Source organism: Ostrea edulis, chromosome 4 (genome assembly GCF_947568905.1).
Source record: "Ostrea edulis chromosome 4, xbOstEdul1.1, whole genome shotgun sequence".
Classification (NCBI taxonomy): Eukaryota; Metazoa; Mollusca; class Bivalvia; order Ostreida; family Ostreidae; genus Ostrea; species Ostrea edulis.
Genome location: NC_079167.1, coordinates 28,670,480 through 28,695,065, shown reverse-complemented (window position 1 = coordinate 28,695,065; position 24,586 = coordinate 28,670,480). Strand labels below are relative to the sequence as shown.

Below are 24,586 nucleotides of genomic sequence, written 5' to 3'. Positions count from 1 at the left end.
TCGCCCCACGATATGCCAGATTTATCCCTATTCGTTGTCAATCAAAGGCGGCCGGCCAACATTGGTACGATTCCTTCGCCGTGTCTTTTGCTGCTAACTACTTGTAGAATTTTCGTATAAGGATAACATTTGAAATATTGTACACCTGAGGAAAGAATGCGACTCGAACGTAACCCAATTCGGCCACTGAGAAGTTCATGCACGTGCGCACAGCGAGGAGGAAAACAAAGCAAGAAAAAACAAATAAAAATTGGCCAAAACGTCCATATGAATATTTTCCAATGTAATATCTATAAAAACTCATGATTCATTTTAACCTGGTATTTAAAAAATAATTTCATTGTGGCTTTACACCATCATACCTCACGAGGCGCGTTAGCGTTAGTAGAGAAGTATATTCTGGCATGAAGCTATCCTCATGCATTTTCAAAAATGAAATTCATTTTTTTATATTTACATTTTACTTTCATTTCTGTCGGAATATTTCCAGCCGGTAGAATAGTCGTACTATATTTATCAAGATTTATACGCACATAACACATTCACGAGGAAATGGCTAGCATTTCAATTGGTAAAGGTATCAGTAAATGTAAGTATAGAATAAAACTTCATGGCATCCGATGGCGAATTTGGTAACTAATAAACTACAATAACGGTACAATGAAGAGATGTATGACGTAAGTGTGAGCAAATGCAATGATATATTTATTTTCATGGATTCATTGACGTGCTTAAATTTTGCGGGTACTATAATTCGTGAGCTGATTTAAGAAATCGTAATTTTCTCCAAAATTCGTTCGTGGTGACGATTTACACTTATAATGGTTAAGTTGTGATACTACAACAAAATCAAGAATTTCTGTATCAGAGTGTGTATCGTGTAAAGAAGAAATTCATGCAAATAACAAGGACTCAACTATGTTCTTATTGTTTGTAAAAAATAAATAAATAAAAATCTAAATAGGACAAAATAAGCCTTCGTAGAAAAGTAATATCCTCAGGAAATGTCTATTACAAACTGTGCATACGGTCAGGGATGACTATAATTATTTTTACAAATTCATAATTAATCTACACACTCGGATATTGATCAAGAATCTTTTTATGTAAATAGTATCTAGTTGTTTCTTCTTTGACGCACAACAAAAGTACAGGGATGAGCATTTTCCATGTGAATTTACGAGGATGATTTTTTTATTTGGTTAAAAACCACGATGTTCAGAATATTACAGAATCTACAGACACTCCACTTGAATTTTTTTGATCAATAAATTGTAGAAATGATGCAATACTTTTGTATAGAGTACGATTGGACTTAAAATCCTGTCTTATTTTACACATCTCACGATGTACAATGGTACTTAGGTAACTTGATTTTCAGAATTCAAAACTGTATATGACTGAAAGTTCTGTTTTTATATATATATATATATATATATATATATATATATATATATTATATATATATATAGCTGGTAATTCATAAAAATAAATTAAATCAGAGTATGTTCATTTGAAATTAAACTTTTGACAAACTGCAAACGTGTATTATATCAACACCTTCTTCTACGGTGATATATCAGCATTAAACACTGATGACATCATTGACAAAACATTGATGTGATCTATATTGCTTTTAATAAATGTTTTATTAACAATACCAAACATGAATATTCAAACAAGATGTAACAAGAGAGACACACATGGACAAAATTCCAAATTGATACTTCTCCTTAACAGGTGTGACAATGTGCACGCACAGATGAATCAAAAGTTAAAAATAATCAGGCAAAAATGATAAATGCATTCCCACCACTTAATCATGAATGTAAGGACACGTGTTAAAAAGAAAAAATAAAGTTTAATATAATTGCACAGAAAAATCTACAATACTCCTAAAAATCAAAATACCAGGTTGACAACCCATTGCCACAGATGATGTTTTCTTTTTTTTTTTTTCATATAAAGGACATGAATCAGAAAAATTCCATATTTTACAATATGTCCTACAACACCTGTCAACACTCATAATTAAATTCATAAATTCCCACTTAACACACCAGAGAGATCTACCCAGCATGAACACACAGCAGTGCAGACCCAATTCCAAATCCATCACATGTGTTTTCTGCAATTACTGTATATTTCACACAGACATGTTGATTTCTTGTGCCATTTTCTTATCAGCTTACAATTTGTTTTCTTAATTAAATTCATATTTCTTTCACTTTTAATTGGCAATCAATTAATAGTTTCTTTTTATCATGTTGTCAAGATAAGCTCCTCTGGGCTATTGGGATTTCTAAGGAAAATCTAACAGAAATTTATCACCAACTTCTTGATAAATACAATCTCTTCATGTGTTCAGTGTTATAAGATTCATGCATTCACACTGTGTAAATTTGTTCAACTGTGTTTACAAGAAAAAACAATTAAAGTGAAAAAAGAGAGAATAATTTAGTGTACATGCTGTTTTTTCTGTGCTGTTATAAATCACCAAATTTACATAACAATCTGGAGGAATAGTTATGAATTACCTCATTTCCATAAAAAATACCTACTCCTTCTTCCATTCATTGTAGGTAAATGGAATAAATAAATGGTAATATTCAGTTTATAACAATCAAATATAAAAATAAAATAATTTAACTTCTACTGATGAACAGAACAGGTGCATCATGGTTAATACCTATGTAAATATTTAGCGTGCCTTCACTTACTACAAATAAATAAAACTGTAAAAGTTGACTAAAATAAGGTTAAGAAATAAACATACATTTGTACATTAATAGAACTAAGATGGAAGAACATTTGAATATTGAATTAAAAAAATAATTACAGTTTGTGAAAATATTTGTATAGGTTTTATAAAAATTATAGGCATAAAAAAAAATGAAAAATTGTACAGTAAACAGTGCAAACAAAGGGAAGAAACAAAAGAGTTTTACAGGACCAGAAATTTTGTATGCTGTAATATGGAGTATTTCAAGATAAATTGCTAATAATGGTTCAAAATCATCTCCAAACCATTTCAATATACAATATCACACCATCATCAACAGATACAGGACACAATTTTATCCCCCCCCCCCCCATGTTTAAATTAGATGATCAAAATTCATTTCAAAGGATTATAATGTAAAGTACAATTGTTCTTGGAAGAAAATGTATGAGAGACTTCATCCATTGTAAACCAGGGTATTCCCACCCGTTTCACGTGATCCCCTGTGTTGCTTGTACATACTATAAAAATCCTGACCTTAACCAACTCATGTATATTTAATTTATTTCTGCTTTGATGGTTTTCCAGGACTTTGTTCATCCAGACTGAAAATTTTTGATCTAAATGATTCCTCTTCTAATTATTACTGTATTTAGATTGCATGTGAACAAACGGGGCAAAAAAAAAAAAAAAAAAAAAAAAGAAGAGAGAGATAGACTGCTTATTGAGGTAATGTTGTATATGCAACATCACCACTAGATGAATTATACAGGTATTGTATTTATATATTGTGCACAAGATGATCACATATAATTATGAAAATCTTTGAAAATATATTAATTAATTCATATTGATCTCTGGGTTATAGAAAAATACATGACAACATGTTTCCAGTTTGACAATTACATAATTTTACTGATACCTGCATGCAGGTGAAACCAGTGTCTAAAAATTAGCTTTCCATTAATTGTATCTGAGACAGAAAATTTAAATTGTGTATGATTTCTGTAAATAATTTTTTTCATTCTGATTTTCATCCAGGCATTCTTATTTTACTCTCTGTACGCTAAAACTAGAGTGCATGATTAGATGAAAAATCAAAATTAAACGAAAGATATTAAATTCATTTTTTTAAAAGAGATAAATTGCAAAATACAATTAAAAAAAACAACACAAAAAATACCTGAATATCATATTTATGTCTTTCTTGAAAATATAAATATATAATAAATACACAAAACCATACCACAGTGTGTGCAATAGAAAACATGATATTGTATTCAAGGAAAGAAAAAATATGTAAAAACTCCACAATACGTAAATATCTCTAACAACTATCACAAAAACATGCATAACCAGAAATCGCACAATCTGTACATACTCTGACAACCAATAAATGCCTCAATAAAATCTGATTGAAGTTAAATCCATACCTCTTTTGCCAAATGCCTACATGGCAACTGTTTTGAAATTAAAATTTTTTAATAAAGACATTTTTTTCACTGGACTCAACTTGTAAAGTTTGTAGCAAGTCTTCACTAAATCAATTATCCCAAGTATAGAAAACAAAGCATACTAATTTTACAGAATATCAAGTTATTTATGCCCCCCCCCCCCCTTGTGACAGATTTATTTTTGTTTTCTTTAGGTGATTTAAAATTTCACTACATGAATAACAATGCTATAATTCCAAAGATACAAAAAGTAAAGGGCATATTTTACAAACAACAGGGCAAAAGTATCGCCCAGTACACAAGATTTCAGTTTTCTGGTGAAGCAGGCAGTCAGAAGAGAAGCACCTGTTCTAAGATGGTTAATATCACAGACCTATATAATTACATGTATAAATATGTGGAGTGTCAAGAATATATACTTATATCAAAGAGTGGACTTTATATACAACAAACCAAGACAGATCCTATCTAATAAAACAAAAAAAATGTGCAAATGCAATAATTTTTAATTGTACTTATAATTCAATTATACTTGTGTGAAAAAAAAAGACTAATTGTGGGTCGAAAGCCCCACCAGCATCATCGCAAAGAGCATATTTCAATGTGTGTGCAGTCACTGTGAAAATTTAAGCAATGTTGAATGTTACAGAAGACACTAACTAGGTAATCCTTACAACATATCCAAATAAATAAAAAAAATCACACTTAGAAAATCTAATTAATATTGTGGTTTTTTGTTTTCAAATTTAGTCTAAATACAAGATTCACATTTTCAGTGTATGTGAATTACATGTGAATTTATAAATATCGTTGAATGAAAATTTGGTTCATTTAGGGTTTAAGATGGATAAATTAGAAATGTTTCTAAGTCTGTGGCCACTGTTTGAGGCACAGGTAAAATTTAAGCAATGAGGAAAAATTTGTACATAATGTATATAAAATTTTTCAATTTTACATACAGAGGATGCTAGTCATCTAAAGAGAGACAACTCTAACTTAGGAAATTTCCTTGTTTGTTTCAGAGTGCATTCTATAAATTAGTACTCTCGTGAAGTCTGTCCCTGTCAGGAGGATCAGATATTTGGAATTGGGGGAAAATTTCATCTGCTGGACCTCAGCGTCCACACGTGTGCTGAAAATTTCTTTTCCGGAGGACGTGTCCCAGAGCTTGATTGTGTTGTTCTGACAAGCTGACGCCACCCACTTCACGTTGGGAGAAAATGCAGCCTTGATCACCTATCAATGAAACACCTGATATCCATAACATTGTAATTTTGATGAATTATCAAAAACAATAAGAAGAAAAAAAAATTATACTGATTCTGCATCTACCTGATAGTTTTTATCTTCAGTACTATTCAAGAAAATGTTTACCAAAAAATTTTACTACAATATTGAGTAAAAAATTTAGAATATCTGCACATGAGCTGTTGATAGAAAAGGGTCAATACTCAAACAATAGCAAGATCTCAAAGAAAATGTCAGAAATGTGATTTTAACGAAATCATGTTCAAACTTGTGCAACTTTTTTCAATAAGAAACAGAAAAGCATTATGTAATTTAGCAAGGTTTTTGATAAAGGCAATGAGCCTACGAAACTTATAAGATATGTTATATGTTTGTCCATCCTCCATATTTGGTCACATGATTCTTTTCACATGGTTATATACTCACTATATTATATATTAATTGTTATTTGATTATTTATAACTGTACCATACCAATGAGATGTTTCTCCAGGTCTGAAACTAACTAACAATATCACCATCGAATTTAAGGAATTTTGAATAGAACAGATCAATAATAATAAAAAATTACTTATGAAACAAAGCATTTGAATAGTTGAACAGCTCATGTAAATCAATTTAATATATATTTTATAGTTATATAAGTGATTTCTGCATCCGAAAAAGCAGCTCAATTTGAAAATAATGTACCCATAACAACCAGGTCCATAACCAAGGGGAGGGGAGATATGCTCGAAAAGCCCCAGAGTTGAAAAATGTCATGCACCATCAAAGTAAATTAACTGAAAAACAGTATTCATATTGCTAATTTTTTTTACAATAGGTATGCAGGTATTTGAGGCATATATTTTACTCTATATCTGTATTTCAAACTCAGTTTCATTTAAAAAATAAATTTTATTTTTGAATATACATGTAACAGGAAGGAAGAAAATGCAACGGACCAGACCGGGATTCGAACCCGGGCCCCCTGAATCTTTAGTCAGGTGCTCTACCAACTGACCTATTTGGCCACCGGCGATCGAACCCGGCTGACCGCTACATACATAAGGGTATGAACAGCAACACTTCACGCATATATATATCCAAATTGTGTTTTTAAAAAATCACAGTGTCCGGTATAAAATATTAAAAGAAATAGAATAAACAGTACACAAAGTTAAAAATTTAACTTTGTGTACTGTTTATTCTATTTCTTTTAATATATATATATATATATATACACATACACACCCACACACATGTATGTACCAAAACCCTCAATAATCTAGAAGTTTGCACCCCACCCCCTGTGATATCTATGAAAACTCCTGGTTATGGACCTGCCAGTATTGTTTTCATACTAACGGAGGCCGAGTGTTTGGTTGCTGGTGCCTTTTGTCCAATAGGGTACCCAGATTCTACATTGTAGATGAATAAATAACCATCTTCTGAACCAAGAGCCAGCAGGTGACCATCTTTGCTCTGAACCATAGCTTTGCTAGTTCCCTTGACACCATCCATATCTTCAAACCAGCAAGGTCTGTACATCATTCCCTTGTCTTTGTTCTTACATACTCTCTGATCACATTTACCTGTAAGTAATATGAAAAGAAACTCACAGAAACAGTTGCTAATGTTTAAGTAATGAAAGGTTATCACTACCTCAAACTGATTTATATCATTCTATATGAAGCTGCTACGGTATTCTAAAAGAAAAAGGACTCATAAGTTAAGACAACAACTATTTCAGACCCGGCCTAAATGTTAAATATTCTCCAATTACTAAAATTTTCAGATTGAGACAATACAAAAAAAATCAAGATTTATTTTCCCCAAACTAATTTCTATTTTCAAAATCAATGTCAATTCCTGTGAGATGATTCAAAACTTGTCTTATTAATAAAAATTAACGAAAATGTCAACTTTTAGGAAATTTTTATATTAGAAATCATAAGTCCCTAAGCGTTGATCAATATTAATCTCATGATGATATTGAACATACCTTAAAAATGTACACGCCTGAGATTGTCGCAACAACTTACACAGGTCTTATACATTTCGGTTTAACCCCTATGATAAATTCTCTACGCCTTCCTATATGATTTCAAATTTTAAAAACTTAAAAATCTACAGCACTACATACATTGTTCAGAAGGAGGTATATTTCGTGTTGGATGCATGGTCAATTAGAAGAAAAGGATTGAAATTCTTGCACAAAATTCTCACTCATAGTTCTCTCTGTTTGCAATTTCTATTTCATCATATGAAATATGACACCAGAATTCAGTGGATACCTAAGATTTTATGCTTTGAAGAAGGGTTTGATTTATAACTTAAGTAAATATTTTTGAAAAATGTATGCAAGCTTCCATGTTCAAACCAATCCATAAACAGCTCTCTATCTTCATAATTTCAATATGGGCCCCAGCATTTAAAAAATTTTTTTTTAGGTAGCAACGGATAGCAACAATGTGATCAGTAAAAGTTGTAAATCTCATGCGTTTGATTAACACAAAGTTTAACACTTTGGAAATATTTATTGCAAGACTGAAATTTAATATTTAAAGGTCACAGTTACCGGTAGCACAAAAGAAGAGGCCCCTGGGACACATCGCTCACCTGAGTAGAAGTTCCCGACCGTAACAAAATTTTTGTATCCTTTTCCTAGGAGCCATGGTTGAACAACATTGCTTGCTACGCATTTTACAAAAATTTCGCATGTTGTTTTCATATATTCCAACATGAGATGGATTCATTCTGAACCTCATCTGGTTTCCAAAGAGCAACAATATGATTATATGATTAAAATCAGATTTTGTTTGTTTCTCCCCAAAAATTATATAAAGGGGCTTCCATTATTGCCCATTCCTGGTGTTATAAAAAATATGAACAAATTTGTAACATGCTATTGACATGTTTCTATATTCTTGAACTGGTTGTGTTAGAGTGATATTAATGCTCCCACCCAAGAACCATAACTCTGCCAGAAATTATCTCACTGAACGCAAAACTCACAACTGAGATTACATTGTGTGAGCAGAAACTGAATTGTTTGAAAAAGTCCAAGTGGGACAACTCTTCCAAAATTTATTTGAATGGAACCAAATATAAATTTGACCTACAGATTTTCAGGAAAAATCTATATTCTTAAATTTCAAATCAAAATGTCTATGTATGAATGAGAAAATGAGTATTGTTTGATATTTTCTAAGTCCAAGGGGGCATAACTCTGCCAAAAATCACCCGAGTGGAACCTGTAGGAACCAATGACCTGTGTATTCTGATAATGTACCTATATGCTGAATATCAATTCAAAATGTCCATGTATAACCTGTGATAAAGAATTGTTTAAAATCCAAGGGGCACAATTCTGTGAAAAATTATTCAACCGGAAACAAATAAAATCTTGACCTGGATACTCTCATGATTCATCTATATGCCAAGTTTCAGTTGAATATGTGTATCTGTAGCAGAGATGAAGAAAGGAAACCAAATTATGAGAGAAGGTGAAGGAACAGTCACTACACATGATAAATGATTTAGGTTTGATGAGGCCATGTGCCAAAATTAAGGAATGAACCTGGCTGGGTCTCCCGGTTGCAAAGCAAGCACCTTAAACCACAACCAGTACTGTTGTACAGAGTATTCTCTATAGAGAAGTGGACAGGCATAGCCTACATCCTGTCCACTTCTTTAAAGAGAATATTGTACAGAGTTTACAACTAGAAAACTGACAAGTCAGAAAGGGCCCTGCAATGAATTTTTTTATATGAATAGTTCTAAGTCCCGTAACTATGTAACAACAAAACCAATAAATCAAAAAGGGATCGATCTTTCTCTTCCTAATTTGAGCATTACATTTAAAACTTATGAAAATCATTTCAAGTAATCTCAAGTTATTGTATGCCGTAGAAAGTACTATCTTAATAATCCAAGTCCCACAACTCTATAAAGACAAAGCCGGTAAATCTGAAAATCAAAGGGCCTCTTCCTCTGCTTAATCCAAATATTGCATATAAAATGAAAATCTTCCCAGTGAAACTTCAGTTATCGTGTGCCATAGAGATTGCTGACAGAATGACAGATAGACAAATTCCTATAGGGCATCCGCCATATGGTGGGGGCCTAATCATTTAAATGGTTTTATATCATCTTAACAGGCTTTCAAGTGACATTTTGCAAAAAATAAGGGCCATTTTTAGGGCAAAATCATCAAAAAATAAGGGCCTTTTTTAGGATTTCTAAGGGCTTTTTAGACAAAAATAAGGGTTAAATTTACAAATCCATAGGAAAGAAAAAATGTTTTACTCACCATTTGCAAGAGCAATAATACAAAAACTAATTACCCACTCAGAAGATCATACCAGTGGTCATCAACAGCCATATTCGGCATTCAGCACAAACCATGATATAATTCAGGCGGATTCCCATGGCTCACAATCAATGCTGAATATAGCTGATAACCATCAAGATGTCTTCTGAGATGTACATTTAATCAACATATTCATTTTCTGAAAGTATACTAAGACTAAATTTAATAAATTCCAACACTTACTTTATGTCAAATTTACTTAAACTTTCAAAATTTGAAAATGTAGGAATTTCAACAAAAAATTAGGGCTTTTTTAGGATTCTAAAGCTCAAATAAGAAAATAAAGGGTGTTGTAGAAAAATAAGGGCCCGCTTGAAAGCCTGTCTTAATTGTCTAATCAACAACAAATTTATTCATACAGTAAAGTTATGGGTTAAATAACCCTGTCGGTGAATTTAAAAGACTCCGCTGATAATAATCATTTGTGGCAAGAATGCTTAACTGGAATAAAGTTTCTACAAGGGCTGTTCTATATGTGATGTGTATTGTACCACAGCGCGATAACGCTTTGCATGATTTCGTGGATGATGATACTCTTGAATAGCTCTATTTAATACCTTTCCAATGGTATAAACACACGAGCCTTCAGCTCCACATAGTTTTAAACTTATAGTCATTTCAATAGAGTCAGTCGTTGACCACTGTTGTAAAAATGGTTTGGAAACGGGTTGAGAATATAGAAGAAATTAGAGCTTATATAAAAGTTTGCACAAAACTCGGTCATTCAGTAATGCAAATTTTTACTGAATTGGGGAAGTTTATTGGTCTGATAATTAAAGTATCTTATGAGACAGTTCGTAGGTGGAGAAAGAAATTTCTGACTGGCACAAAGTCCGTCAAAGATGCAGCAAAACCTGGCCGACCTGTGACTGTAACAGGCAAGGCAAATGTCTCAAAAGTCAGGGAAATAATTGAAAGTGATGACAGATACACAAATCGTTATATTGCCAAAGCTGTTGGCATATCGCTATCGCGGGTGCATTTAATTTTGAAGCGTATTTTGAAAGTACAAAAGATTTCTGCCAGATGGATACCGCATATATTGACAGATGACCAAAAATGGGAACGAGTACAAACCGCTAAGCAATTGCTCAAAATGTTTCCCAAATTCAATCAAAGACAATTTGCAAACATTGTTACTGGTGACAAAACATGGGTTCACTATTTCGAACCAGTAAGAAAAACTGGAAACAAAATATGGCTAACTAAACATGGTAGAAGGCCTGTAGTTGCCAAAAGAACCATAAGCACAAAGAAGGTTCTTTATTGAATATTCTTTTCATGTGATGGTATAGCCATACAAATTCCGGTGCCGAAGGGCAAAAGTGTTACAGGGGTATCACTAAGATATTATACTACAAAAGCTCAAGAAATATTATCATAAACGATGCCCTGTGTCAGGATTTAGGCATGTTTGTCTACTTCATGATAATGCTCCATCACATACATATGAGCTTGTGAAGCAATTTTTGAAGTCAGAGAAGGTTACCGTCTTGCCACACCCGCCATACTCTCCAGAACTAGCCCCATGCAACGTTTTCCTTTTTCCAAAACTTAAAAAGTTCTTATCTGGTCGTCATTACAAGTCCCGACAAGCCCTTGGCTCAGCCATCAGTCAGTGCCTCAGAGGTCTACCTAAATCAGCGTACCGGGACGCATTTCAGAAATGGATTCAGAGATTGAAATTATGTATTCCAAAACCGCGGAGAATACTTTAAAGGGATGTAATGTTCATTTCACTATTTGAGTCGAATGCTTTTGAGATATCACACAATGCACATTACATATCGAACAACCCTCATATAAATGACTGTCTTATTTACCTGTGGGAATGTCCCAGAAGACGACCCATCTCCTGGTGGTTATATACATAACGTTTCCTGCTTTGGCACACACCCCCTCTCCAAGATGTGGGATGGTGCTCAGCTCTCTCATGCATGTCACCAATCCACCGGTTGCCTGTTGCAGATCCACAGCCAGAAACTTATAGGGGTGAACCTGGGTAAGAAAAGAGCCCTTTTTCTTCCAAGATGCCTCGATGTCTTTGTATTCTGCAGGGAGAATTTTACAGCGAATACACAGATATCGTTCACTAGCACTCATACACAGGTCAAGGGTCTCAAATTTTAATGATCCCTTCAAAGGAAAAGATTTCTTAGTTGTTTCCTGTTTCATATCCATTATATGCACCATCAGGGATTTTTGTTTCATTCCAATAGTGTAGAGAGTGATTCCATCCTTTCCAATGGCAAAATCAGACACGTGACTTGGCAAATCTAAACTGACATCATAAGTTGTGTTCAAATTTATAATTTTCAGTTCCCCTTTGTTGTCCAAAAGACAACACTTATCATTCGCACAGATAACTGTCTTCTTGGATTCCATACCAATATCAAACTCTTTCAAAAACTTTGCTCCATTCAACAACCATATTCTTAGCATTTGGTCTTTTGAGGCTGTCACAAGTTCTATTCCATTTGGATGCAGATCAAAACTGATGACTGTCTTCATAGCCATAAGTCCACTGAATGCTGATGCTGTGTTTTTCTTCAAGGTCTCTTTGAAGTCAACCAGGAGTTCTGTTAGAGACCATACCTTCATTTCATTTTGACCATGGGACACCAAGTAATCATCTAATACTTTCATGTGTTGTATTGGCCCTGCGTGGGCAGGGAATTTACCGCAGTTTTTCCCCGTCTTAAAATTCCATAGAGTAATACTACCATCACTGTCTCCTAGCATAACAATGGAGTATGTTCCACTGATCCCAAAATATGTGACAGGTTTGTCAGTTGTCATGTGGAACAAAATCTCACTTTTTTGTAAATCTACAGCTGTCACTTTTCCTGTGTTGGTCAACACGCATGCAAATGGCTTAGATTTGGAGAAGGCTACTTGCTTTATGGATTCTCCAATATCAATTGGTACCATTTCCTCTGCACGACTGATGTCAAGAGTGAGAATCTTTGATGAGTTTCCATCCTCTGCAATGGCAGTAAAGAATGTCTCTTTCTTAGATAGTCCTTGGAGATCTTTAAGCAGTGGAAAATGAAAGAGAAAACACTTTGGTTCCAAATCTCCTGGCTTGTACAGCTGGACTTCACTTGTTTTTTTCCCGCCAGATTCTCCATTAACTGCCACAAGTACCTGTAGGTTGTCATTCTTTGTGCAGAGAATTCCCATAACATCCTCCACTTCATCTTTCAAAGTCCATCTGTCAATCTGCATTAGACTGTCAGTGTCTATTAGCAGAATATCACCATCATCTAACAAAACAACTACGTGGCTGGTATCAGTGCTCATTTTCTTTGATACCATCTGGTTTTTGGATGGATCATCAGTGATATCTTTGAACAATTTGGTGATTCTGTTTCCACTGACTAGGTGAAGCAGAGAGATGGAATCTGCTGATGTGTAAATTACATATTTTCCTGCTTTGTCCAAAAGTGGATAATGCTCTACCTGTTTAATCTCTGGAACATTTACTTGTTGTAAGTCTTGGGTCCCAGTGTGAAAGATTTCATGTGGAAATTCATTTTCCTCTTCTTTTCCTTTCTTGTAAGTCTTGACCAAAACTGAATCTCCACTTTGGCTGACTATTTCAGCTATCCCATTATAGGAATGGATAAGAGATGAAGAAATGTCTTTCCTGGGTGCCAATCCAGGATACACAGGTATCAGTCCTGGACAGTCAAGATTTTCTAGGTAACTGGTAGCTTGTTCGCTCAACTTTCGAAGATATGGTTCATCAGACTCAACATTAACATGAGCAAGAATGTTAGCAGCTAGTCTACTTGACTTTGACAAATCCCCTTTAGTCAACGAGAAGAAGTTTCTAAGTTTCTTGATTTCTTCATCTTCTTGATTTTCCAGGTACTCGTATAACTCATCTACTAGAGACTCTACACCAGAGGCTGCTATTTTACTGCTCAAAAAGTTTAATCGACAGAAGCAATATTCCTTTGCTATTTGCTCAGACAGAGCACCCCCTGCATGAATGATGTGGTATGGAAGACATCTCAACATACGTTTGTTTTTCCATGTAACTGGCTGTGGAGTAATCTGTCTGTCGGCATTTTGGATTTTCAGCTTCCTTCTGGACAGTGTGATGTCCTTTTTGATTCCATTTTCATGCATGTAAATCTCTGCCATATTGTGGTGAAGCTTCTCTCCGAGCGTTCCCGTACCATATCTGTTCTTTGCAGTTTCAAAAAACTGTCTGTGGTACCAGTTCATAGTATACTTGTCTGAAGATATTCTCTCCACTATGTAGTCTTTGATGTCATATCTTATCCTTGCTGCTAAAACAGGAGGGATCCTTATGATTCCGTCTACAGGTGGGTTGTGATAACGATACACGTCATCCAAAGCTTCGTCATCGCAGGATAAAACATCCTCCAACTCATTCTCAGAGATACCATCTCTTGCTATGGTGATGTAACCAAGAGCATGACTTGCAATGACCTTCCCAAATTTAATCTCCAAATTGTCAAAGAGTTTGTTGATGGCCCCTTGAACTGTCTGTTGCAGTTCTATCTGATGTGGCAATGTATAAGATCGCCATTTAATTGCTTCATCCAGAATCAGTTTCAGGAACAAAGGTCCAGGGCATTTTGCAAAGGTGTTGATCAAAACCTTCTCTTGGTATTCTGTGACCTTTCTGTTGTGCTTTGACAGATATTTGTTAATAATTGCGACACCAGTTTCACGGGGAAGATTTGGAATCTCCACATAACAGTTCTTGTCTGGCAGTATCGCTCTCAGGTTGTCCAGTATGCCATGTTCCCTGGGAAGGGTTGACACAACAATTCGGATATTTTGTGGCAGTGAAGTTGGCAGCCATTGCAGTTCATAAGCATTATGTGCAGCAGATAACTGATCCAGTGAATCAAGAAGAATAATTATTGGCTTCTTCAATAAACTTGATATCCTTCTGAAGAATCTGGGCATGTATTCCTGAAGGTTCTTCATATGTCTGTAACCTACTGGTTCCATGATCTGCTCAGCAACATCAGCAATCTGTCCGCACACACTGCATAGCACATCATAAATGTTCAGTGAAAGAGCCGAAGTCCCCAAAAATCGGATGATTTTAACATGTGGCTTCTCTTTCAACCAGACAGGCAAATTTTGCATGATCATCGCCATCACAGAGGTCTTTCCATTCCCCGAAGGAGCGTAAATGACAAATGGCTTCCTGACTGAACTGTCCAGAATGTACCTTTTAACACTGTCCAAAACATTTTCCTGTCCACAGAATGTCCTGCATTTGATTTCACAAAAATTTAAATGATGAAGTATCTCGTTGTAATCGCTGTAATATCCTATTTTTGCAAATGTTTTGTCTCGGGTATCTCGGTCGTCGTCTGCAGATTCTATCATGTTTTTGAGATTGGTGTAGAAGTCTTGACAGAAGTTGTCGAGGTAAGCTTTATGATCTTCAGAAGCTTTGGGGTCTATCCCATTTGGCAGCCATTGTACAGTGTAATTATGGATAAAATCAGCATCAATCTTTTGTTTAACCTTTTCCTCTAATTTTCCTTGAAGGTATTTAACTTCTTTATCAGGTACAACCTACAAGTGAGTTGAAAGAATATATTTACTTCATGCTGCTGAAAATTATTCACAGGAACCTTCCACACATACTCACCTGTATGTCAGATTTTTGGGAGTCATACTTGGATTGAAAAGTCTATGTTCAATTCATATGTACATCCTACTGCTAAAACAAAATTTCCCATCATGAAGTATTGTGACCTTCAGTTGTGAAATACATGCCATTTTCAAACAAGATTTGGGAAATATTTTGAATTATGATCCTAATTCTGCAATGTGACATTCTGATTCTTTATATTACAGTGGCCTATGTTTACAACAAAATCGGACACAATGATTGACAAAAATGTTTTCCTTTGCTTCGCCGGCATATTCCGTGATGTGTGTTAGTTTTAACACTACGTTCACTGAAAAAATACGTTATTCAACACTTACACTGTATATTCACATTTTGGTTTTCCCTTCATGCATTTTTGTTGCATAATTATGACCTTCTAATAAACTCATTTTAGCCTCTGCTTTTACTGATTTATTTATCAAACCACGGCGTTTTGGGTGTACGGCGTACGCTTGAATTGTAGTGTTACAAGCTATATTTTTCTAAGAGCAGAATTGACACAGTTGCTTTCAAAATTAGACATTAGTGCATTCCTTTTTAGTCCACCGGAATACTCACAACTGATATTCTGAAAGTCTGGGTAAGAGGGGTAAGAGAATTCATTAGATGTCTATACATGTATATTCTGTACTGTAACTTGAGTTTAAGCCTCTCATCATTATCTTTTTAATCATATTAAACTAGATCATATATATTCATGAAACTGATAGTGACCTCTGTAAAAATTAACTTTAATAGGTCAATGGTAGAATCCTTCAAAGTATCCTGAAGTATATATTGACTTACAGGTGAACTTATGCATAAGTACATTTAAAAGAACTGTAAAGCTTTAACACAATTTTTAAGCTATGCATAAAAATGCTTTTAAAAAAATTGTAATTGAATTTTTTAATCAATACTCAAGAAACTTTTTCAATGTATCTTTTGATTCACTTATACAGATCAAAACGTTGCTGACTGTAGGTGAAGTGCCACAAATTTTAACAGCGTGTGGCACTAAAGACCATAGCAGTGAGACTTCATTATAGTATCCACTGTGACATGGAACCTTCAGCAGTGACAGTTCATTATTGTATCTACTGTGACATAACACCTTCAGCAGTGAGGGTTCATTATTGTCTACTGTGACATGGCACCTTCAGCAGTGAGGGTTCATTATTGTATCTACTGTGACACAGGACCTACAGCAGTGAGGGTTCATTATTGTCTACTGTGACACAGGACCTTCAGCAGTGAGGGTTCATTATTGTGTCTACTGTGACATGGCACCTTCAGCAGTGAGGGTTCATTATTGTGTCTACTGTGACATGGCACCTTCAGCAGTGAGGGTTCATTATTGTGTCTACTGTGACATGGCACCTTCAGCAGTGAGGGTTCATTATTGTCTACTGTGACACAGGACCTTCAGCAGTGAGGGTTCATTATTGTGTCTACTGTGACATGGCACCTTTAGCAGTGAGGGTTCATTATTGTGTCTACTGTGACATGGCACCTTCAGCAGTGAGGGTTCATTATTGTGTCTACTGTGACATGGCACCTTCAGCAGTGAGGGTTCATTATTGTGTCTACTGTGACATGGCACCTTCAGCAGTGAGAGTTCATTATTGTGTCTGCTGTGACATGGCACCTTCAGCAGTGACAGTTCATTATTGTGTCTACTGTGACATGATACCTTCAGCAGTGACAGTTCATTTTTGTGTCTACTGTGACACAGGACCTTCTTTTTTAAGGTCATATCTGAAAGACCAGTAATATTTGCTTCTAATGTCAGGCATTTACACATGTAGCAGAGGGACATTTAGCTTTTTACTTTTGAGTTTACAGGGGCCCTAGAAAGACTCTTATTACACACAGCACTTTGGGAGGAATTAACTAGCAGAATCTAAGAAGGAGTTAAAAATGTTAACACATGTGGATGCATGCTGATGTACAAGATCACAAGAGGACTCAGGTGACCTAACAAAAAATAATAACATCATATATACAATCTATATTACTGAAATTCATATTAACCTCATAACTGAAATAGCTTTGAAAATATCTGGATCCATACCTTTCCATCCTCTGTAGAGGTGTCAATATGTCGTTTTGTCATTCTGTCCTCAAAGTTTGTGAAGCCTTGGATTTCACGGTGGAACACCATAGCACTTTGGCTTTTAAAGTCTGCCTTCAAAATTCCCTTCTCAATCTCTATCTCTGTCACTTTAATTAAAAAAAAATATTCAACTTCTTTTTTCTTAAATACAAGGAAACCACCCCTCCCACTTATATTTATTTTTACCAAGACACATTGATAAACTTTATCGCATTCTAAATTAACAGTAAAGTAAAGCAGGGGCAGAAATTCCCTTGCATCCAGCATACACAGAGCACATTTACTCATTTTTTTTTATATCCATAACACTAGAACTGTTTTAATAGGACTAATATCCCCCTGCCCCACTCCACAGTGGGGCTCATTGATGCAGGATCATATTTCAAATATTTTAAAGTTGAAGACCAGAAAGAAACCCAATTAAATACAATATGTGTTTCTGAAACACAATTTCTCTGAGTGAGGCAAAGTACAAATGTGGTGACCTTCAAATGTGGTGACCTTCAATTGTGGTGACCTTCAAATGTGGTGACCTAGCAGATTACCAAGTATAAAGTCTCTGTCATGTATAATTAGAAAATTACAAAGGTTGAAGTTGCAGACATATAAACAGATAGTTCTACAAGTGGCCCATGGACCACATCGCTGACCTGAGTAACCGCATTTGCCTTATAGAAAATATCTCAGTTATAATCCACCCTGGCCTTCAAGGTGTGAACAAAGTTGAATCTTTACTTCATGAGAATGCAAGCATTTGAATTTTATGCTATATTGTACTATTGCAGTGCCTGAGAAGTAGATTGTATGTAAAACTTTAAACCTCTTTTGTGGCTCCATCACAATATCAGGGGTAATGGTGAGGACAAGCTTGACTGTCCAGCACATAAGGATGACTGAAGACTAATTGACAAAGCTGTTCCTTTGCAATTCTTCAGGAGAAGTTTTTCAAGTTAAAAAAAAAGAAAAGAAATTGGTCCCAGAGAAGTAAAAAAAAAACTGTAAAGAAATTGTCTCCAGAGATGTAAAGAAATTGTAAAGAAGTTGGCCCCAGAGGTGTAAAGAAAATGAGATTTTCAATGTTTTTACTACATATAGTGTGAAGAAATCTACACTTCATGAGGAGACTGGCACATAAATCTGACACATATCATACTTTTAAGAGTACATCAGTGTCTTCCTGTGTAACTTGGAGACATGGTGTAATTTACACTTTTCCTGTGTAACTTGGAGACATGGTGTAATTTACACTTTTCCTGTGTAACTTGGAGACATGGTGTAATTTACACTATTCCTGTGTAACTTGGAGATATGGTGTAATTTACACTATTCTTGTTGTGTAACTTGGAGACATGGTGTAATTTACACTATTCCTGTGTAACTTGGAGACATGGTGTAATTTACACTTTTCCTGTGTAACTTGGAGACATGGTGTAATTTACACTTTTCCTGTGTAACTTGGAAACATGGTGTAATTTACACTTTTCCTGTGTAACTTGGAGACATGGTGTAATTTACACTATAGCATATTATGTCATTGTGTTTCTCAAGAAAAAGATTTTCAAAGAATTTTATTATATATTCCTATATAATTCTTTAAACCTGTGTTGTGACCCCATCCTGACCCCAAAGGTCAAGATGAGAAAATGCTTAAAATCTACAATATATGCAAATGCTTGTGTATCATTTTGACACAATGCAACCTTGTGGTTCTTGAAAAGATTTTTAGAAAATATTTTATATAGTTTTCTGTATAACTCTGAATCCATATTGCATCTTCAACTTAACCCCACACCTTATGGTTTGAAAAAAACTTGAATCTTTATCATAGAAGGACGCTTTCCTACAAATTTTGGTTTTTCTGGTTTGGTTGTTCTTGAGATGATTTTATAAGCACTTGAACTTGTTGTCACTTTTTCTTAATCATCTCCCATAGGCAGGAGGCACTGCCCTTTACATGGACGAAATTAAATCCCCCTTTACCCAAGATCTAGTTCAGTGGTTATTGAAAAGAAGTAAAAATAAAATGTGACAAGTTTACAAATGATAAACTCTGATCAGAAATGCTCACGTCAGTTTACAGCCCAGGTGAGCTAAAATCTACACCACCCAATCTTTCATTTCTGAGACATAACTAATGGGAAGGGATAATACCTGACAAGTAGTGTTTACGAGGCTGGTCGTCTGCTAGTTTCTTTGGGAAGGGCAGGGGTAATACCTGACAAATACGGTAGTAGGCTGGTCGTCTGCTAGTTTCTTTGGGAAGGGCAGGGGTAATACCTGATAAGTAGTGTTCCCGGAGCTGGTCGTCTGTTAATTTCTTTGCGCCATGTGAAAACAAAGCTGCTGTTTTCAAAATGTCCCTCAAATCTGCAAACGTGCTCTCCCATTCCTGAGTATGTTTGGTCCTGGGTTCATCACATCCCGGAGAATAGTCCCCAAAGAATGAAAACTGAGATCTGATTGGCTGTGAAGCAAAGGAAGAAATTAATGAATTAAAGTACTGTAACATTGTTGAGAACTGAGATCTGATTGGCTGTGAAGCAAAGGAAGAAATTAATGAATTAAAGTACTGAAACATTGTTTTTCAAGTCCATGCTATTATCAAGAAGAACAATAGTACAGTATATAGATATTCTGCTTGCAAACATACCGTACGTGTAGTTTTATTCCGCGTGGGATTAATTCACACTACGTATGCGGTCATAAATTTTACATGGAAATTTGTCCCAGCAAACATAGTTGCTTTAAATGGAAATTCTGTAGAAATTGATTCTTTTACACATGGAATAACTAACAAGAGGCCCACAGGCCTTATCGGTCACCTGAGTTATTATTAGTGAAAAAGTACCATTACTCCCAAGGGCCTTATCAGTCACCTGAGTACTATTGAAAAAGTATCACTACTCCCACAGGCCTTATCCGTCACCTGAGTACTAGTGAAAAAGTATCACTACTCCCAAGGGCTATGAAATCTAGAAAAAATTTCCTGTTCTGAATATCTAAGCTAAATTCTAATGTTCAGCAACAAAAACTCCAATGCCCTCAAAAATACATACACTGATGAAAAGGCTTTACATAATATAATAGGTGTATTAACATTAAAACATAAAAAGATATGACTAATTTGGACCAATCCTAGAGTAAAAACCCTGGGTTGTGAAATTCACCATTTTTTTGTACATTGATCTTTTCTACTATTCCTAAGTACATTGTATGCATTTAGATTTTATACAATATCAGCAAACTTACACATAAATACTATTTACTAAGTTTGGCCCATCCTAGGGTCAGAACCCCTACCTCGGGGATCATCAAATTTATAATTTTGGTAAAGGACTCTTTCTAAATATCTATTTAGTTTCAATTTAGTATCAATAGCACTAAAGAAGATGTTATTCAAGTGTTTTACATATAAACACTATATACCAAGTTTGGCCCTGCCCTGGGGTCAGAACCCCTACCCCAGGGATCATGAAATTTAAAATTTTGGTAGAGCTAGGCCTTCCTGCTCTACATCACTATACATTTAGTTTTTCTTACATGTGTGTGGTTCTTAAGAAGATTTTTGAAAATTGGTCAATTTTGGGCAGTTTTTGCCCCACCCCTAGGGCCCTTGGGGTGCTGGAGTTCTGAAATTTACAATTGATGTCCCCCTTGTCCCAAAAATGCTTCATACCAAATTTGAAAAGAATTGGACTGGTAGTTATCAAGAATTTAAAAATGTTCAATTGTTAATGCATGACGCACGGCGACAGATGACAACTAATTGCAATAGGTCACACGAGTAAACTCAGGTGACCTAAAATTCTGCAGATTCGTTTCTTTTATTCTACTCAGTCCACATGTACAAAAATCCATGGATTTGTATGCCATTATTGAAGTTATCAAATACTCTGAGTCTGTGACATACATTGACGTTGAAACTGATTTTTTTCTTTAAACATTGTTAAACATGGAAGCTGCTGGAAGCCAGAGAGTTATACCTGCAGTATGTACTTGGGAGGCTGGCAATTCTCATCCAATTTGTACCAGGTCTCCATCAGTTTGATGGCATGAGGTTTCTTAACAATCCTCTCTGCTGATTCCTTCAGAGACTGAAAAACCTCCTCGGAAATTTCTATAGGTATTGGACGAAAACCGTACCTGTCTCCCATGATGGCCTAATCGATGGAAAAAAGAAGTAAAAATGATTCATAATTGTCACTAAAATTACATCAGTGAGGTTATATTTGAGATGTGAAAGTTTGTTTAAAAGAGTGGTGAAAAACTTAATCTCACATATCAAATTTCCATGCTAACCTTGACCTTTGACCTAGTGATCTCCAATTTCTTTTACTATTGTCCACTTAAAGACCAGGAATTTATGTAAATATACTCTGAGTCTGTGACATACATTGACGTTGAAACTGATTTTTTTCTTTAAACATTGTTAAACATGGAAGCTACTGGAAGCCTGAGAGTTATACCTGCAGTATGTACTTGGGAGGCTGGCAATTCTCAATTCAGAAGCAATAGCATTCCATTAGGCCTGGCAAGGCATGTTGCTAATCATTTACTTGGTTTTGTGTGTTTTTATACATGTAACAAAATGACTGCATACAGGGTTACTTTCACCCCATATTTATTTGGCCTTTCTACTCTTGACCTCGTTCTAAATTTGCCCCAACACAGGTGTTTTAAAAGAGAGATGAGAAGGAAAATGGTTTCATCAAGTCTTAAATTAACCCACTGACAATGAGGGTGAAAAGGGCAAAAATAAAACGGGGGTGAATATTTTCGTACATACAGTATTTGTCCATGTTTCACCCTTATCACTGTACAGCCAGCTTTAATAAATATTAATCCAGGACAGTACAAACAATTCACTACACTGAAGGGGCGGATCCAGGAATCTTTTAAAGGGGAGGGGGGGGTGTTCTACCATTGATTTTGGTTATCAAAGGGGGGATTCCACCTTCAAAATGCATTATTTTTTACCTTTATTAGCCTAATTTTCTGACGAAGGTGGGGGGGGGGGGGTGTGTGTTCCGAGTCCCAGACCCCCCTCTCTAGATCGGCCACTACACTAGCTCTCCTAATAACATTGATAAAATGTATGCATGTACTAAAATGACATTTACCACAAAGTTGGGTCCTAGCGACATCTGTTGGCAGTTCTCAACTTCCTGTAGACAGATTTTTTCCACACTGTGGTCATTCTGGGAATCCTCTGTTACACCCCACCTCATATCCACCACCTGAAAATCTAGATCCTTGGACAAGCAAAACTGTTTCAGCTTTGGGAAAACCTCGTAGGACAGAATATTTCTCTCCGCTCTCATGTCTGGAAATTGTCAAAACAGAGGTACAGCAAGATTTTGTGTGTGTATGTGGATTTAAAAAATGAATCTTATAATTCTTTTCTTGATGGTGGTATCATAGGGAAAATTGAATGGAAAACTTCATCAATGTACTATGCTCACTGATATAAAAGTTTTCCATCCAATAAAACATAATTTTGTTTTCAAATTCATACCCAGCATGAAGTCAAAATCAGGTTTTCTTTGATGCAGAAATCAAATGAATTTTTCAGCCAATCAAAATTGCCGTAATTTCATCAAGACAATAAATATTAAATGATAAGAAAAGATATTTTAAATTTTAAAACAACATAGTATCCTATGGCACTTAATCCCTTTTTTTCAAAGCAGCATGTCTCCATATGAGTGAAACATTATCCAGAGAGACTTTAAACACACATCCTACAATCAAAGCTGCAGAAAGAATGTAAATGAAATATGAAAATAGAAAACTGAATTGCGTGTGCCCTACAGAGCCAGCAGTACACACATCCTTCATAATATTCACAACATGCACTGCTAAATCACTAATTTTTGTAGTTGTTTTCATCATATGGACATACCTAAGAATTTTTTAAAAATCCTCCAAACAACCAAGAGAACTAGACTGATAAAAAAACCCACCAACAGCTCTTCAACCACAAAACCAAGTCCTCCATGAAGTCATGTTTATTTTACTCAAGTTACGAAAAATTAATAGACTCACAAAAATAAGCAGCTCAAAAGCTAATGCACTAATAATGCTAATGTGAAATAATTGAGTGGGAAACTTTATATTCACATCATGTTTAAATATTTCCATCTTACCTGAGAACGTGGAACTGATGAATATTCTGACAACAGATCTTGGCAGATGTGGCAGATTATCCATTTTCCCTTTCAGCATCAAATTAAATTTTGCCTCCATTTCTTTATCACAGACTTGCTCTTGTTTTCCTGCAGCATCTTTAGTCAAGTTTAAAATAACATATCAAAAGTGCATCTAGCTCCTGCTAACACAGGTTGTTCAGGAAATAATCATGTAAAAAGTTCAACTTTAGACTAACAGAAGAAGGGAGGGGGGTGTTGCCAAACCTTAAAAAGAATCTTGGATTTAGATCTACATAACTATACTTATGCATCTTCGTCAAGACGTCAATAAATATACACTGTACATGCAGTGAAAACATGTGCAAATGGTGGTCAAGTTTCCAACATTGAGGGTTTGTGAGATAAATTTTTGTATTAGAGACCAAAACCTTTTTGTGTCTTTTTTAAATGCCAATATACATGCAGACCTTTATATTCACTACAGTTTAGTTGGTTGTACTGTATTCTGCAGACCTTTATATTCACTACAGTTTAGTTGGTTGTACTGTATTCTGCAGACCTTTATATTCACTACAGTTTAGTTGGTTGTACTGTAATCCTGCAGACCTTTATATTCACTACAGTTTAGTTGGTTGTACTGTAATCCTGCAGACCTTTATATTCACTACAGTTTAGTTGGTTGTACTGTATTCTGCAGACCTTTATATTCACTACAGTTTAGTTGGTTGTACTGTAATCCTGCAGACCTTTATATTCACTACAGTTTAGTTGGTTGTACTGTAATCCTGCAGACCTTTATATTCACTACAGTTTAGTTGGTTGTACTGTAATCCTGCAGACCTTTATATTCACTACAGTTTAGTTGGTTGTACTGTAATCCTGCAGACCTTT

At 35.2% G+C, this 24,586-nt stretch overlaps 1 protein-coding gene and 1 non-coding gene across 3 annotated transcripts in view; both read right to left on the bottom strand.

Annotated features, from left to right (window-relative positions):
- Positions 1–1,619: 1,619 nt before the first annotated feature.
- Positions 1,620–24,586, bottom strand: part of LOC125672011 (NACHT domain- and WD repeat-containing protein 1-like) — a 35,160-nt gene continuing 12,193 nt past the window's right edge. For both annotated transcript variants that reach the window (XM_056161303.1, XM_048908059.2), the window contains 8 exons: positions 23,693–23,830; positions 22,667–22,869; positions 21,530–21,706; positions 19,824–20,010; positions 17,505–17,653; positions 11,601–15,351; positions 6,771–6,997; positions 1,620–5,412 (listed from right to left, as the gene is read on the bottom strand). In XM_056161303.1, coding sequence (XP_056017278.1) covers positions 5,173–5,412; positions 6,771–6,997; positions 11,601–15,351; positions 17,505–17,653; positions 19,824–20,010; positions 21,530–21,706; positions 22,667–22,869; positions 23,693–23,830 — 5,072 coding nt within the window. In that variant the 3' untranslated portion in view covers positions 1,620–5,172. The remainder of the gene's footprint in view (positions 5,413–6,770; positions 6,998–11,600; positions 15,352–17,504; positions 17,654–19,823; positions 20,011–21,529; positions 21,707–22,666; positions 22,870–23,692; positions 23,831–24,586) is intronic.
- On the bottom strand, positions 6,364–6,436 carry Trnaf-aaa (transfer RNA phenylalanine (anticodon AAA)). Its single transcript has one exon. It is a non-coding gene; the product is annotated as a tRNA-Phe (tRNA).